At 41.7% G+C, this 14,916-nt stretch overlaps 1 protein-coding gene and 1 long non-coding RNA gene across 2 annotated transcripts in view; both read left to right on the top strand.

Annotated features, from left to right (window-relative positions):
• The window catches only part of ntsr1 (neurotensin receptor 1 (high affinity)), a 67,390-nt gene that overhangs the window by 36,082 nt on the left and 16,392 nt on the right, over positions 1-14,916 (top strand). The window contains exon 2 of the mRNA XM_061074331.1: positions 2,751-2,952. Coding sequence (XP_060930314.1) covers positions 2,751-2,952 — 202 coding nt within the window. The remainder of the gene's footprint in view (positions 1-2,750; positions 2,953-14,916) is intronic.
• On the top strand, positions 9,301-9,740 carry LOC133004808 (uncharacterized). Its single transcript, XR_009678343.1, has 2 exons — positions 9,301-9,388; positions 9,480-9,740. It is a non-coding gene; the product is annotated as an uncharacterized LOC133004808 (long non-coding RNA).

Here is a 14,916-nt window from a genome sequence, read left to right as displayed (position 1 = left end):
TAAAAATACTTTAAGTCATTTTTCTAAGACCAGAGAGGGTCCAATTTAAGACCTATGTAAAGAACGACAGATATGATGGAATAGAGCTGTTTATATCTTACCATGATTAAAGATAAAGAAGCCGAGTAGAGAATAACCCTTGCAACGCTACACTTTCTTGCAAAATACATGCAGATACAGCAGGCATGCATAGTCTTTGTTTCTATATTGGTCTTGTTTTTAGTTTTATTACAATGTGCTAAAAGACATTACAAGCTACGCATAAAAAAAAGACCCTTTTTAAAGCACGATGGAAGCATTAAATATATGTTAACATATTCAAGACCTGCCTATATTTAATTAAGACCTAGTATCTCATATGTATTTATTTTAAAAGTTTTGTTTAGACCCTGCAGAAACCCTGCCTTTTCACTTTTCTGCACTAAAATAGCTATTTCCTTTTTGCTTCCCTTTGTTATACTCAAGCAGATCTCAATGTGTTCATGTAAACACTTACGTTCCCAGCGTGCGGCGTGATGCTTGGCTCCTACGCCTCAATAGCTTTGTGTCCCCAAACATGGCAGGGATAAGGAGGTAAATTAGAATTAGCATCTCAATACTCTATAAGAGATACATATTGTACACAGCTGAAGCTCTGGCAGCAGTCAGTAGTCCTGTAGTCTGAGGAGACCTAAAACATATACATTTTTTGTATTTATGTCATCTTACACTTTGTGTACTCATTGAAATGTCACAATAGGACATTTCAAACCTCAGAATTATGATTTTCTCAATGTGTTGCCCATCATCTTCAATTTCCTCAAATTTCTGTCCCAATTATCAACATTAGCTTTGCCAGCTTTTTGGCAGATGTTCTTTTTGGGGGGGGTGGTTCGTATCACAATTAAACCAGACTTTGCCTTGTTGCTTTTCCCACTGCTGTGCTTTTCAGCTTTAATCAGTCATCAATGACTAGAAGGCAGGGGACCCTCAGGAGTCAGCCAGCCTGTTCATTAAAGCCATTAACATTTTTCATCCATGATTATCCCTTAGAAAAACAACAGCCCCATGTGTCGGTGTGTGTGTGTGTGTAGTGAAGCAGTAGGTTCAGATGGATAGGTCTATGGAGAACCCGATGTTAAAGCTGTTGCAGCCAAAACATCTGCACAAATTACCACCTCACACGTCCGTGCACGTTTCCTCTCTTCACCAGCATCTCACACAGGCTCCACACAGCTCCACAGAAGCTGTTGTAAGAAGTCATCTGTCATAACTGATGTCTGGCAGCACCTCCTCTCTCTTTCTTCTTCTTTTTCTTCCTCTCTTTTCTCACTTCATTGTTCTCTCTCATTCATCTTCACCTCTCACTTTTGTTTTCCATCGGTTTTTCTTTTCTATCAGCAGCGAGTCAGCAGAGTGTGGGGGAAATAATTTGAACAAAAAACGTTCTATTCCGACTCTGATCAAAGTTGGCACTCAGAAAATGTAATTTTATCAAGTGTCTCTCGATGTAAGTTTTGAATGACAAAGAAAAAATTACCATGATGGCAATATGCGTTATGAGTCAGAAACTATTGCTATCTGTGTCTGCCAAATGAATGTTAATAAAAGCAGGACTACTTCGCATTGGTTGCAAAAAAAAATTTTAAACGCACAAATAATGGTTCTCAATTAGCTTTGCTGCACTGCTTATTTCCTCTCTGGCATCATCCAGTTCACCTCCACCTCTCGTGCCCTCTCTCCTCTCACATTTAAATCCTCCTTTTTATCCCTTGTCTTTCTCTCAGAAGTTGTCTGCTCTGTTTGAACAGTGTATTATACATGCTTCTGCCCATTAGTTGCTTTGAAGTAATAATGGATTGCATTAGAATAAAATTACCTTTGTTTTTGACATGATAGGATTACATTTCCTCTGACTGACAAACCTGGAGTGACAGAGAAAGGTGTGAAAACAATGACATAGTAAAAGTGTTTAGTTTTTTTTATGTAGAATCCAACAGAGGGTGGAGCTATATAAGCAACTGGGCCGCCATGATTTTTTTTTGGATGTGAACCAGTAAACAAGAGGTCAGATATTTCTCAGTCCGTCTTAAAAAAATGACTGCTCATTATTATGTGAGAACAGGTCTTGGTTGTTGTTCCTATCCCAGCTCTCCGTGCTGGCTTTGAAGCTTTTCTCGTAGAATATGACTGTGCTCGAGAAATGTGTTGCAAAATGAACAGCGCCTTCCTTGAACACTCTCATCGGTTTCCCCCACACTCTGCTGACTCGCTGCTGATAGAAAAGAAAAACCGATGGAAAACAAAAGTGAGAGGTGAAGATGAATGAGAGAGAACAATGAAGTGAGAAAAGAGAGGAAGAAAAAGAAGAAGAAAGAGAGAGGAGGTGCTGCCAGACATCAGTTATGACAGATGACTTCTTACAACAGCTTCTGTGGAGCTGTGTGGAGCCTGTGTGAGATGCTGGTGAAGAGAGGAAACGTGCACGGACGTGTGAGGTGGTAATTTGTGCAGATGTTTTGGCTGCAACAGCTTTAACATCGGGTTCTCCATAGACCTATCCATCTGAACCTACTGCTTCACTACACACACACACACACCGACACATGGGGCTGTTGGCATTTGGTGAAAAGCCAAAACATTTGTCTTGGGACCCAATTTGTTTTCAACCATCAAGTTGAAAGATAAATTCTTAGGTGACGATATCTTTACTTGACCATCATCTTTGTTTCAACTCTAACCACGGGTCTCTGTCTTTTCTCCCTGAACAGGTGAATGCCTTTCTGTCCTTCGTGGTTCCCATGGTGGCCATATCTGTGCTGAACGGGGTCATAGCCAATCAGCTGCTGCGAATGTTCCGCGAGGCAGAGCAAGAAAACCGCATCTGCATCATTGGGGGAAATCCCACCATGCTGAATGTCACGGTGGAGCCGAACCGTGCTCAGTCGCTTCGCCATGGAGTTCTTGTTCTCCGTAAGTACACACATACACACACGTTACACACACACACACACACACACTCACCAATAAATTCTGCTGCAATCACAGATAAAACGTTGTCGTGAAAAAAAAAAAATATGATTAAATTATATTAAATTAAGATATGAAAATCATTATCCTAATTTTAAAATCCTTAGTAATAGAGAGAATGCTACATTTGTGGGTCCCTCTCCCATCTTGCCGGTGATACACAAGGCATTTCTTGGGCGGCTTTGGCTGAGGGGTAGAGTGGTCGTCCTCCAACCTGAAGGTCGGCGGTTCGATCCCCAGTCTGAACCATCTGCATGCCGAAGTGTCCTTGGGCAAGATGCTGAACCCTCAATAGCCCCCCATAGAATAACAAAGTGCTGCAAGTAGATGCACTGTATGAATGTGTGTGTGAATGGGTGAATGTGAAACTGTACTGTAAAGCGCTTTGAGTGGTCTTCATCAGACTAGAAAAGCACTATATAAATACAAATCCATTTACCATTTCTGTGAAATTTTCATAACTCTCGGTTTGAGGTATGGGTCTGAAAAATATCTGCGACCCCCCATCGACCAAGGCAGTTCGACCAATCTGCGGACGCTAAGAATCTCGCGCTGCCCCCCCGCAGGCCCTCATTGTTTATCTCACATTGCACCAACCTACGCTCCTCAAATATCAAGCCAGTTTTGAGAATATAAAAAGTAGAAAGTATCGAGTAAAAGTTAAAGGTAAAATAATAAGTAAAGTACAGATATGTGGAAAATCTACTCAAGTACAGTAACAAAGTAGTTGTACTTCGTTTCTTCCCACCACTGATTTCTTCTGATGTGCCGTGTTGGTGTTGAAACTTCGAAACTCTGTACTGTAATTAGGCCTTTAACTCAGAACGTTACTCCTGCATTGGCCGATTGTCCTGCTAAAACTTGAACAAACATGAGGACGGTGTAACTTACCGTTCAGACACATCCCGTTGTAAACGACGAAATATGTGGCTGGTCTTCTATAACTGCAAACATAACAATTTGACTTTCAGCTGCGTTTACAGCCAGAGATTGTAAATGCGCCAGAATGAGACCGGTTAGGCCTATAGTCACTCGTCACTCAATGTGCAGTCAGCCAATCAGAGGAGGGGCTCAAGAGGCAGGCGAAAATAGCCTGTGCGGTCTGCAGCTCCAGACAGAGGCAGAAGAGAGGACATGGAAATACACATTGCAGCAGTTTTTTTACTTTAAACCACTGATATATCATCTTAGTGGAACCAGTACCTCAAATTAAACTCCAGAAAGGTGTAAAATATGGGCCCTTTAAAGTCAGCGTCTATTTTGTCCCCCCGTTGTACCGGAACTATTGTTTGAGCTGCTCTAGGAACTGTTTGAATTAACCCAATTGCAGCTCATTTAAGTACACCAAAAGATTTTCAGGCAGGCATTTCTTAAACTCCTCAACTAGCACAAGTTCCCGCAACCAATCAAAATCCTTATTTTTTGTAGCAGGACACCATTTATCAAATAAGCAGACATAAGCAGTGGTTCCTGCTCCAGCTCCAGAGCGAGCACCTGCAGGTCCAACTCTTTGTTCCTCACCTCCACCTCCTTAATAGGGAGCACCAATTTGAGTTCCTCGGCTCTCCTGCCAGTCTTAATCATGAGATCAATGTTAGGGGGGGAACGTGGCATCGCTTTTCCCTCCACATCTTCCCCAGTAACTTCTCTAAGAAATCACAGCCTTCTCCCCCAGTTTTTTACATTGTACATTTTACATTTCCTTTAGCTGATGCTTTTATCCAAAGCAATTTACAATAAGTGCAGTCAACCATGAGGATATAAACCCAGAACAACAAGGAACAAGAAAGTACAATTTTCTTCAAGAAAGCCAAACTACAAAGTGCTATAGGTAAGTGCCATTTAAGTGCTACTAAAACTGTACTTTTTAGTCAAGGTATAGTCAGCAGAGTTGTGTTTTTAGTTTGCGACGGAAGATATGTGTAGACTCTCTGCTGTCCTGATGTCATTGGGGAGCTCGTTCCACCATCGATCCGTCCTAATGCACGATGAGTAGTGTTGCACTTTAGTGACAATCCAATTGGTTTGAATGCCAATTACAGTAAGAGCGTTATGAGATGATTTCTGCTCCTGTGTCAGACCTACACAAACTAATCTTCTTCTGTAATGTTCTTCCCATTCTGCATTCATCAATTATGAAAGCCAAGTAAGATACAGACCAGGATGATGAACAGTCATCGCATCTTCCTTTTTAAATCCCCATCAACCTTGTCCGCCTTTCTCTGTAACTTCACTACAACTGCTCTTCGTGTTTGTGTGTGTGTGTGGGTGGGTGTGTGTGGGTGTGTGTGGGTGTAATAATCCCAATTCAGTGGGTCCAAATTGAAACCCCAGTTTGTCATAATTAGCCTGTCTTTTTACAACTGTTGCATGGTTTATTAATCCAGCATCAGCTTTGGAATAATCACTTGCACAGTAAAACTCTAGATCCTGCCAACATTAATTAAAGCTGTCCACAGTAAGTCTTGGTTTCTTAAAGCAGCCACAGACGTCAATATAATATTCACCTCACACACTGTGACATTTTCTTTTCACTACAAAGCAGAGTGGTCATTGAGTCTATTTTACACCTGCTGTGTGCTCTAGGGACGTCTGTTCACTGTGGAGCTATGAGCTCTGGTAGATACTCATACAGTCAATGTCTTTCTTGTCCTTTTGAAAGATTGCATCCTGGAGTCCAGAGTCAATGCATTACTCACTCTAGCTTTACATACACAAATCAGAGGCCCAAGACTCTATAAGCTTTAAAACAAGGCCCTTTAAAATGGTTTACATGAGTGTAGGTCTGTAAGAGCAATTATGGTATTTAGTGCAATCCAGATACAATTCAAAAATCCTTTTAAAATTGATTACATAACAGTTGTAGTCCATTATATAAAACAACACATTCCTCATGTAGTAGATAAAGAAGTTTTTAAGTCATCATTTTCGTCTTCCTGCATCAGTCAGTACCCAGAGGTGTGGTACTGAAGAGGCTAAACTAAACCAACTCACCTGACTGACAACTTGTATGTTGTCTCTATTTGTACAAATGAAATACTTCCAGCTGTTTAACAGATGGGACACATCATTATCCAAGACACTGTTACATACAAAAGAGAAAAACACATTTCAAGGCATTCAAGCCATTTTTGAAACAAATTTGTTAATATCAAGGCAACAAGAAGACAGTTGAAAACCATTCAATTAGATTTCTTAAAAGAATAATTTTTCATTTTAGAAAATATACTTTTTCTTGCCGACTGTTAGATGAGAAGATTGATACCATTCTCATATGTGTCTGCTTGATATGAAGAAAGCAGCATGTTAGCTTAGCTTAGCCCAAAGACTGAAAAACAACAACCTCGGCTCAGCCAAACATTAACAAAAACCTAGCAGCCCCTTAAAAGTTTAAAAGTGCTTTGGCCAATTATACTACATGGTTACAAAAAGTGAATCCTCGCCATCCAACCGTTAGAATCTGACGTTTTATTTTTCAGTACAACAACATTTTCTCACTCTGTAATGGATCCCAGCTAAAAATGTTAAGTCATCAGCTCCATGGCAAGATTTGCTTTGTTTAATGGCAGAGGTGCAATTCATTTATTTGCTTGTGGGGAAAATATCCTATTGAGAAAGGCGATCACAGAAATATTGGGCTAATCCACAACTTTTATCTGTGTTTTCTGGTCAAACATATTTGTCTTATTGTGCTCAGGAACAAAACTGCAAAGTTTAGAGTTGAAATTGTGGTGAAATCAGGGTCCCATCATTATTAGACATTAATGGTAAAAATTTAATTTATGAATCCATTAAGAGAAGATGGCTCACCCTGTTTGTTATAAATTTGTGTGCGTACACATTCATTTATAATTATGCCAGTGTGATGACCAACTAATATATTGGGACAGACTTACAGTGACAAATAGCTAAAGGCAGAATGCTGAAGACGGAGGTGGCATGTTGCAATATATTCCAGACAAATGAGTGCCCTGTCTGATGCTGCCTCATTGATGGATTGCAAGTGAACATCCATAAGACACACACACACACATACCTTAACACCTTTAGAACTCATTACTCGTCCTCTCCCACTGTGTTTGTAACTTGAATATATCGGTTTAAGTATTCCTTTACTGTATGTGTATATTTTGATGTTGATAGTTCAAGGTAAAAGATGGAGAAGCATTGCCCTTTTAAGGTGTGTCAGTATTTCAGTAAACATTAGTATGTCCTTCATGGAACAGAAAATAATCCGGCAACGTCGAGGCCTGAAAGTATTTTTTCGCTAGATGTAGAATACCCTTAAGAATACCTGAGCTGTACATGACCACCACTTACAGAAATAAAACATTATTAAATAAAGTAACATTAACCTCCACGTAAATTTAACTCCAAGCGAATGGAATATCTTGAATCGAAACTTATGTTTTTGGAGGTGAAATCACTGTTTTGTGAGGTTGTTGTCAGAGCTTCATCAGTCAAATACACTGCATGAAAAGAAGCGTTTGTGTCAATCTGTGTCGCAGGAAAGTGTTGGCACATCCTTCGGTTAACGACTTTCACACGTATCTGCAGGCAGCAAAGGAAACGCTCAGGGTTCCTGCAGTTGTCAAGCCTGTGAGCTGTTGAGAGGTGACCCCCCTGCTCCAACGCCTAGAGGACGCTTTCACATGCAAATGACAATGCTCTGAGCTTCACAAATGCAAATCAGTTTCCCTGAGAGCAGATAACACCTTTGTGTAAGAGGCACCAAACAAACTATCTGGCTGAGTTAACCAGGCTTAAAATAAATATTAAACCTGAAATTTTAAATTGTTCTTAAGTAAGTAAGTGTGCTATAATGAATTATATTGTATACCACGAACAAAGGTCAATGCAGTCAAAATAAATGAAACAATGCACTTTATTTCAAATTTTTATTGTCATCCAAAACAATCCTAAATCTCAACAACTGTACAGAGTGGCATGATTACAGTCACTTTTTCAATTGTGCTGGTTAAATGCACAGAGGAAGCGTTAACCACACCTCTACCAGCAAATAAATGATGCTGGGTATGATCATCTGTGTCCTGTAAGCTCCAAACTTCTACTGGCTTTCCATAAAAATATCTGTCCTCCCAAAATACTGGCATCAAATTCACATGTCAATGGCAAACTAAGCTGTTTTCCATGAATTATAAATGGTACCTTTTCACCACCGCTTTCAAAATTGCTATGAAACATTCATTGATTTAATGATTTATTTTTTCAGTGTAATATTTAATCCCCCATGGACTGCACAGTGACAAAACACAGCAGCCGGCTGTTTGGCTACAACATACATCTCCACTCAGTTTGATTATTATTTTAAATATAAAGAAGACACAATATAGAGCTGAAATTCCTTCATAATTTGAACTTCAATTGTGTAATTGTTGTTATTAAACTTTCTCAGTATTCCATTAAAACAGTCAACACTTTTATCCAAAGCGACTTACAATAAGTGCATTAAACTATAAGGTTACGAACACAGAACAGCGTGAATCATGTGTGTAAATTTACTAAACACCAGAAAAAATAAACTGGGCCTCAGTCACATACTCATCCCATATGAAGTAACCGCTGCTCACGTCACCCGCTCGCGTCATCAGCTGATGGACTCGTCCAATCACAGCCTCGTATACGCAGTGCAGCAGCGTCGAGTCTTCCGCACACAGGAAGCGGCTCGTGTTTAGCATGGTCGGAACGAGTGACTCTGTCTTCGGGGTAAATAACTTGCTGAAGTCGACACGAAGCTGTTCCCTGGAGGAGAAGATGGGTGCGTGGGAAGCAGAGCCTCGGGCCCGGTGTGGACGAGTCGAGGCGGAGAAGACGGAAGCACAGTCCCTGAGTTAAGGTAAAAGCTAAGCTAGGAGCCGCCATGCTAACTACTAAGCTAACTCGTTCATCTGAAAGCATGTCCGCCACTTTGGGATAGCGAGAAAGTTGCTAAAATACGAATACAGCATCGAGTGCTGGAGCAGATCTAGTGCATGTGTAAATATGTATGAATTACTTAGATGTAACAGTTTGTTCTCATTAAGTTTTTTCATCAACGTGACTTTTCTGTATGTTTTCACAGCCTCAGCCCCCCCCCCACACACACACACACAAACAAAGAGGCGTTAGGCTGAGACGCTGAAAGTCCGGATTTAAAGTGCAGAAAATGAAGCCATTAAATGTAAGTAACTGTTTATGAATTGTTTTGGTGTTTTTTTGCTGTGGATCTTCCAACGGTGATGCAGCGCGGCTATTTCCGTTTATGTTACTCGTGTTGTTTTCCAGCTGCCTGTCCATGACGTAGTAAGACACACTATGAGCCAGTATGATCCGACCAGACCTTACATCAGCATTGAGGAGTTGTCGGAGAAGAAAGAGGGTAAGGTTATATTCATTAAATAATTTTCCAGTTACATGTAAAGGTGTATGTTGTCATTGAACTGTGCTAATTTTACTGAATGTGTTTACAGCTGATTGAAGCGGGACAGATGACATGGAATCCATCCTTCCACAGCCAGGAGCGCACCGACCTGTGTCCCACACTTCATATAAGACTGGAAGCTACACTGATCTCACAGCTACACACCACAGACGTCTACACACTGGAGAAGATTCAGACAGAGTCCCACAAAGAAGTCATGACCCAGAGGCTGCAGAGAAACATTTCAAGCCTCACCTGAGTTTTTGTACAATATATTTGCTGTATGTAAATAAAGCTTTGACTCCACATATACCTTGTTCACATTTGTTCCCTGTACAATATGTTCACCTATAACATCAAGCATCACATGAATGTTTAGTTTTAATTAACTGCAGTGCTTTTGGTAAAGGCTTACTAATAAATAATAATAAATATTAATATATACATTTTTATTATTAATATTGTGTGGGAGGGGCTTACCCCACGTGCGGAATGCTGTGACCCCACGTGTGCACTGCAATGACCCATAAGGTGACCAATAGCAACACTTCTACCAACCAATCACGAGTGACATTAGTTTCAAGGGTCTGTGGTATCCTCCAATGGTGAGTAGAGAGAGGTTCTAGCCAGCGGCTGGACTCCGATTCATATGCTAATTAGATCACACGTCGCGATAGGTCCGCGCGGCTCTCTCATTTGTTCTCCATATCCCCCTTAAGGTCCGCAAACGCTGATAGACCCAGCTTATTGTCACTGGCGAACGCCGAGGTAACATCATGGAAACAGTAGGTTACAGCAGGGGATTAGGCCTGTCCGAAGAGGTTTACTGTGACAATAATACTGCTTTTCTTCTAGTGATATACCTTCTATTATTTCAAACTTGAGTATAAAAACAGCTAGCAGCATGATACTTGAAATATCAGATGGTCCTTATATCAACAACTATTGTTGCGATTTCCATTTTGTACAGAAATTGAAGGTCCTCTGACGATGAATCTTAATGATTGCCGGACTAATCCTCCAGCCCAGTGTTAATTTTGTTGACGAAAAATTTTCGTCATAGTCATCGACCTTTTTTTCCTGACTAAAACGAGACAATAACTAAATAAAAAATGATTTACGACGACTAAAGGCCAATTTATGCCTCTCCGTTTCTTCTATTACGGACAGATAAGACCGCCCTATCCGTCGTGAAACGCCCTCTCCGAATGCTTCGTACAGCTTTTCGTACACGTCTGATTTTTCTAACTATCCGTCTTCATGTTTGAGACCCGACGGACCGCTCTTGGCTGTGATTGGTCCGCGAACGACATAATTTCCGTATGACGTCATTTCCGTATTTCCGGACCTCAAACTTCCTGTTTACTTCCTGTTTACTTCCATGTAGCATCAAACCCAAACACAACTATGATTCTACGATTAATGTGACGTGTGTGTTAAGCCAGCGGAGTTGTCCGGCTGACGGTGGCTCGTTCGAGCACTGAGGGCATGTGTGCACGGTCACAGACGGTTATAACGAGCTTTCAAAACGGCGCTAGCAGGCTAGGCTAGCCACCATGCTAACTGCGGTGGTAACAGTGCAAGAACCCGCCGTCACGACTTTAATTCCACTTCTATCATGACACTGTTTCTATAATACCGTCAGGTTAGAAGCAAACACTGGACAGTAGTAGTTAGTGTCGGGAGTCCCTGCTGACTGTGTGTGGAAGCTGGGGGGAGCTAGGTCCGTGTAGCTTCTAGCTACATGATGGAAGAGTGTGGCCTTATTGTTGTGAATGACTGCCCCACACGCTGGTCGAGCACATTCAACATGGTTGCACGACTCCTCAGAGTGAAAGACGCAGTTTGCCAAGTCGCCACCGACATGGGATGGGACAGCTTGCTCCCTAGTGAATGGCAAAAGCTGAAATCATTGCATGAACTACTGATGCCTTTTGCAGAACATACTCAGACCCTTCAGAGTGACACCATGTCCATGTCCCTAGTGGTCCCTGCCATCTTTGATCTGCTCAGCCACCTTACTGACTTTAAAGAGAACACAAACCACTGACTGTGTGTGGAAGCTGGGGGGAGCTAGGTCCGTGTAGCTTCTAGCTACATGTAGCCTCAAGCAGATTCAAGCTGTGGAATCAGCAACACAGTTCGGAAACAAGACCGGGGAACCGCTGCGCTAAGAAACGATTACATCAGCATTTTGACCCGCTGGGTGTCACTTTATTTAGTTCTGTTAGTTGCCATGGTTCAGTGTGTGGGACGCAAGCTAACATGTAAACAGAGACACGTGGACTTCTTCTTCCCAAATGGGGTAGGCTTCTCTGAGCTCGTCTTCCGTTGCGCCACCTATGGGTTTGGCGGTGAATTTTTTCCGGACGTAGACTGACGGAGAAGTAAAAATCAAAAAGAGTCTTTTCCCCCTGCTGAGAACTCTCCGAGAAACGGACACGTAGTAGTATATAAGAGCCTTAAGACGATGACGAGGTGTATTGACATATTTGTCAACGAATAAAAACGAGACGAAAATGTCTGCCAGAGACGAGATCCAATCGGAACACATTTCGTTAGGAAGAGGCGGGAGGAGTTGGGAAGAGAACCAATCAGAGACGTGGTAAGGAAGTTACGTGAACACGTAATTTGCGTTTGAGACTTGCCCGGGCATGCTCTGCACCTGAAAAAGACAGCATGTCAATGCCGGGGAGAAAGAGGAGAGAGGACATATGGGAGAATTTTATATTTGACGTGAAGGATAACAAGACTCAGTGTACGAAATGCAGCGCGAGGATTACGGGGAAAAACACACTTGAAGCGACATTTACAGTCGAATCACCCCGAAATCCACACACAGGTAAGCATTTTCCACAACATACAACTCACTCGACGTTATCCCGTTTATTACACGGCTTACTAGTGAAATATTAAATTTGAGACATGATTTTCATCAAATTACGACTTCCGAAATCCGTGATTTTTCCACTGTTTTGCTACCCCTGTTTAGTGAGTGTGTGGCTGGCTGCGTTGTGTTTCACTGCTAACTTCCATGCAGCCAGCCTATTGCTATAGCTTGTTGATGTTTAGCGCTACATGCAGCAACAACAGTCGCTGCAGCTTCTACTGAGAGCGAGTCAGACGTAACGCACGTGAGACACACCGACTGACTTTAATAGAGCCGTGAATATAAGCTACAAATATAACACACCACTGTCCTGCAAAGCTAAAGGTGCCTACTGATTAAAGGTGCATAAGAAATGTTGGTGTAACAAGAAACATTTTAACTCTTCCTTTTTTTCTTCTTCATCATAGCTACAGAAGACCTCAGATGGACCACAGAGTGCAAAGAGACTTAAACTGTCCCAGCAAAACATTTCAGTGGCCATTCTAAATGCTTCAAAGTACAAACTTGACTCGAAAGAGAAACAGACAAAGGAGGAGGCTATAGCAAAATGGATTGGATGCACAGGACTCCCAGTTACTACAGTTGAAGATGAGGACTTTGTTCTTATGATGGAAACAATGGATAAGAAACTGACTGTTCCAAAAAAAACAAAAATAAGTAATCTGATCGAAAAACATGCAAGCTGAATCACAAAAATTCAAAAGGAGATTGGCTGCTGTGCGGAAGGTATCAATTGGAATTGATCTGTGGACAAAAAAAGGACTGACTGCTTCCTTCCTGGCTATAAGTTCATGCTTGTTTTGCACTGAACTACAAAAACCACAACACATATTGCTGGCCCTGGAACAAGTAGCCCATCCACACACCGCACAAATAATCAAAGCATGTGTGGACAAATGTATGCAAGAGTGGGGCATATCACATGAGAAGATCATCACAGTGATTACAGACAATGGGAGTAATATGGTGGCAGCCTTTAAACACACCACACCAGAGGCAGAAGAAGCCACCTCTGAGGATTCAGAAGAAGAAAACCCCACCATGACTGAAAGTGAGTCTGAGACTGAAGAAGATGATCAGAGGTGAGTCATTGGAAAAAATGTAGTAATTTCTATTGTTAAGAGTATGCCTGTTAAAAAGAACATTCTTAAAATCTAATTATGCTTATTTGTGTGCATTCTTCTTATTAGATGCGATGACCTGGATATACCGGACGCCATGTGTGGTACACACATTACAACTGGTAGTCCACATGATCCAGAAGGAGACTGGTGTGAAAAAGGTCCTTGATAAAGCAAGGTCAGTCGTGAAACTTTTTCGCAAGTCCTCGGTTGCGACACAGAGGATAATGGAAGAGTGTGGCCTTATTGTTGTGAATGACTGCCCCACACGCTGGTCAAGCACATTCAACATGGTTGCACGACTCCTCAGAGTGAAAGACGCAGTTTGCCAAGTCGCCACCGACATGGGATGGGACAGCTTGCTCCCTAGTGAATGGCAAAAGCTGAAATCATTGCATGAACTACTGATGCCTTTTGCAGAACATACTCAGACCCTTCAGAGTGACACCATGTCCATGTCCCTAGTGGTCCCTGCCATCTTTGATCTGCTCAGCCACCTTACTGACTTTAAAGAGAACACAAACCACAGAGGCTTTGCTGCTCTTGCACAGAAAACGGAAAGAAATATCAACCAGCGTTTTGCTTGGATCCTGGACCCAACAGATGAAAAGTTTTCACCACTTGTGGCAGCTGCCTGCTTTGTCAACCCTACTGTGTGTGAAACCCTACTTGATGATGAAAACATTCAGGAACTGCTGAAACAGGCTGAAGTGTACGTGGTCCAGTCCACTCTGTCACACTCACAACATGTTGAACTTGAGGACCAGCCTGAAGATGATGGAGAGGAGAAAGAGAAGGAACCAGAGGAGCTAGAACCAGCACCATCCTCATCAAAGCAGCCAGCCTTCAGGTTTTTGTCAAAGTCTGGCATAAAGCCTAAACAGAGGATCTCCTTCTCCTCCACAACCAGCATTAAGCAGCAGATCAGAAAGTATAAGGAAGAGCTTTCACAACCAATCACCTGTGCCACAGCAACAGGATTCTGGCTGGAAAAAAGTGACACTTTTTATCACAGTTTAAAACCTTTTGCGTTAGACTTATTGGCTATTCCAGCTTCTCAAGCTTTCGCGGAGAGGGTTTTCAGCGTCACAGGTGACCTCACCAGAGGCAAGCGCAACAGAGCAAGGGTCATGCTGGCACGAAGTACTTTCCTTAAAATGAATCGGGCCAAATAAATCTGTGGTCTACAGTAACGATGCTTGTATGCACATTTTATGGTACTGATTTTTGTTTTTCTGTTAACTTATGGTATAGCTCCATATATTAAATAATTTGCTCGTTATTTTGAAGTTGAAAATGTTGTAATGGAATGGTTGCAGTCCCTGCCACTGATAGCATGTTTGAATGTTTTCTTTTCCTGTTAATAGGTTTAAATCCTGATGCGATTTGAAGTGAACTGCAGTTTGAACAGTGAACTGAACAATTTTTTTGCCTTTTTAATAGCTCAGTTACACTGATTTGGAGAGAGCAGGCCC

Source organism: Limanda limanda, chromosome 7, assembly GCF_963576545.1.
Source record: "Limanda limanda chromosome 7, fLimLim1.1, whole genome shotgun sequence".
Classification (NCBI taxonomy): Eukaryota; Metazoa; Chordata; class Actinopteri; order Pleuronectiformes; family Pleuronectidae; genus Limanda; species Limanda limanda.
Note: the sequence above shows the minus strand (reverse complement) of the source record. Positions and strands in the feature narration are given on the sequence as shown.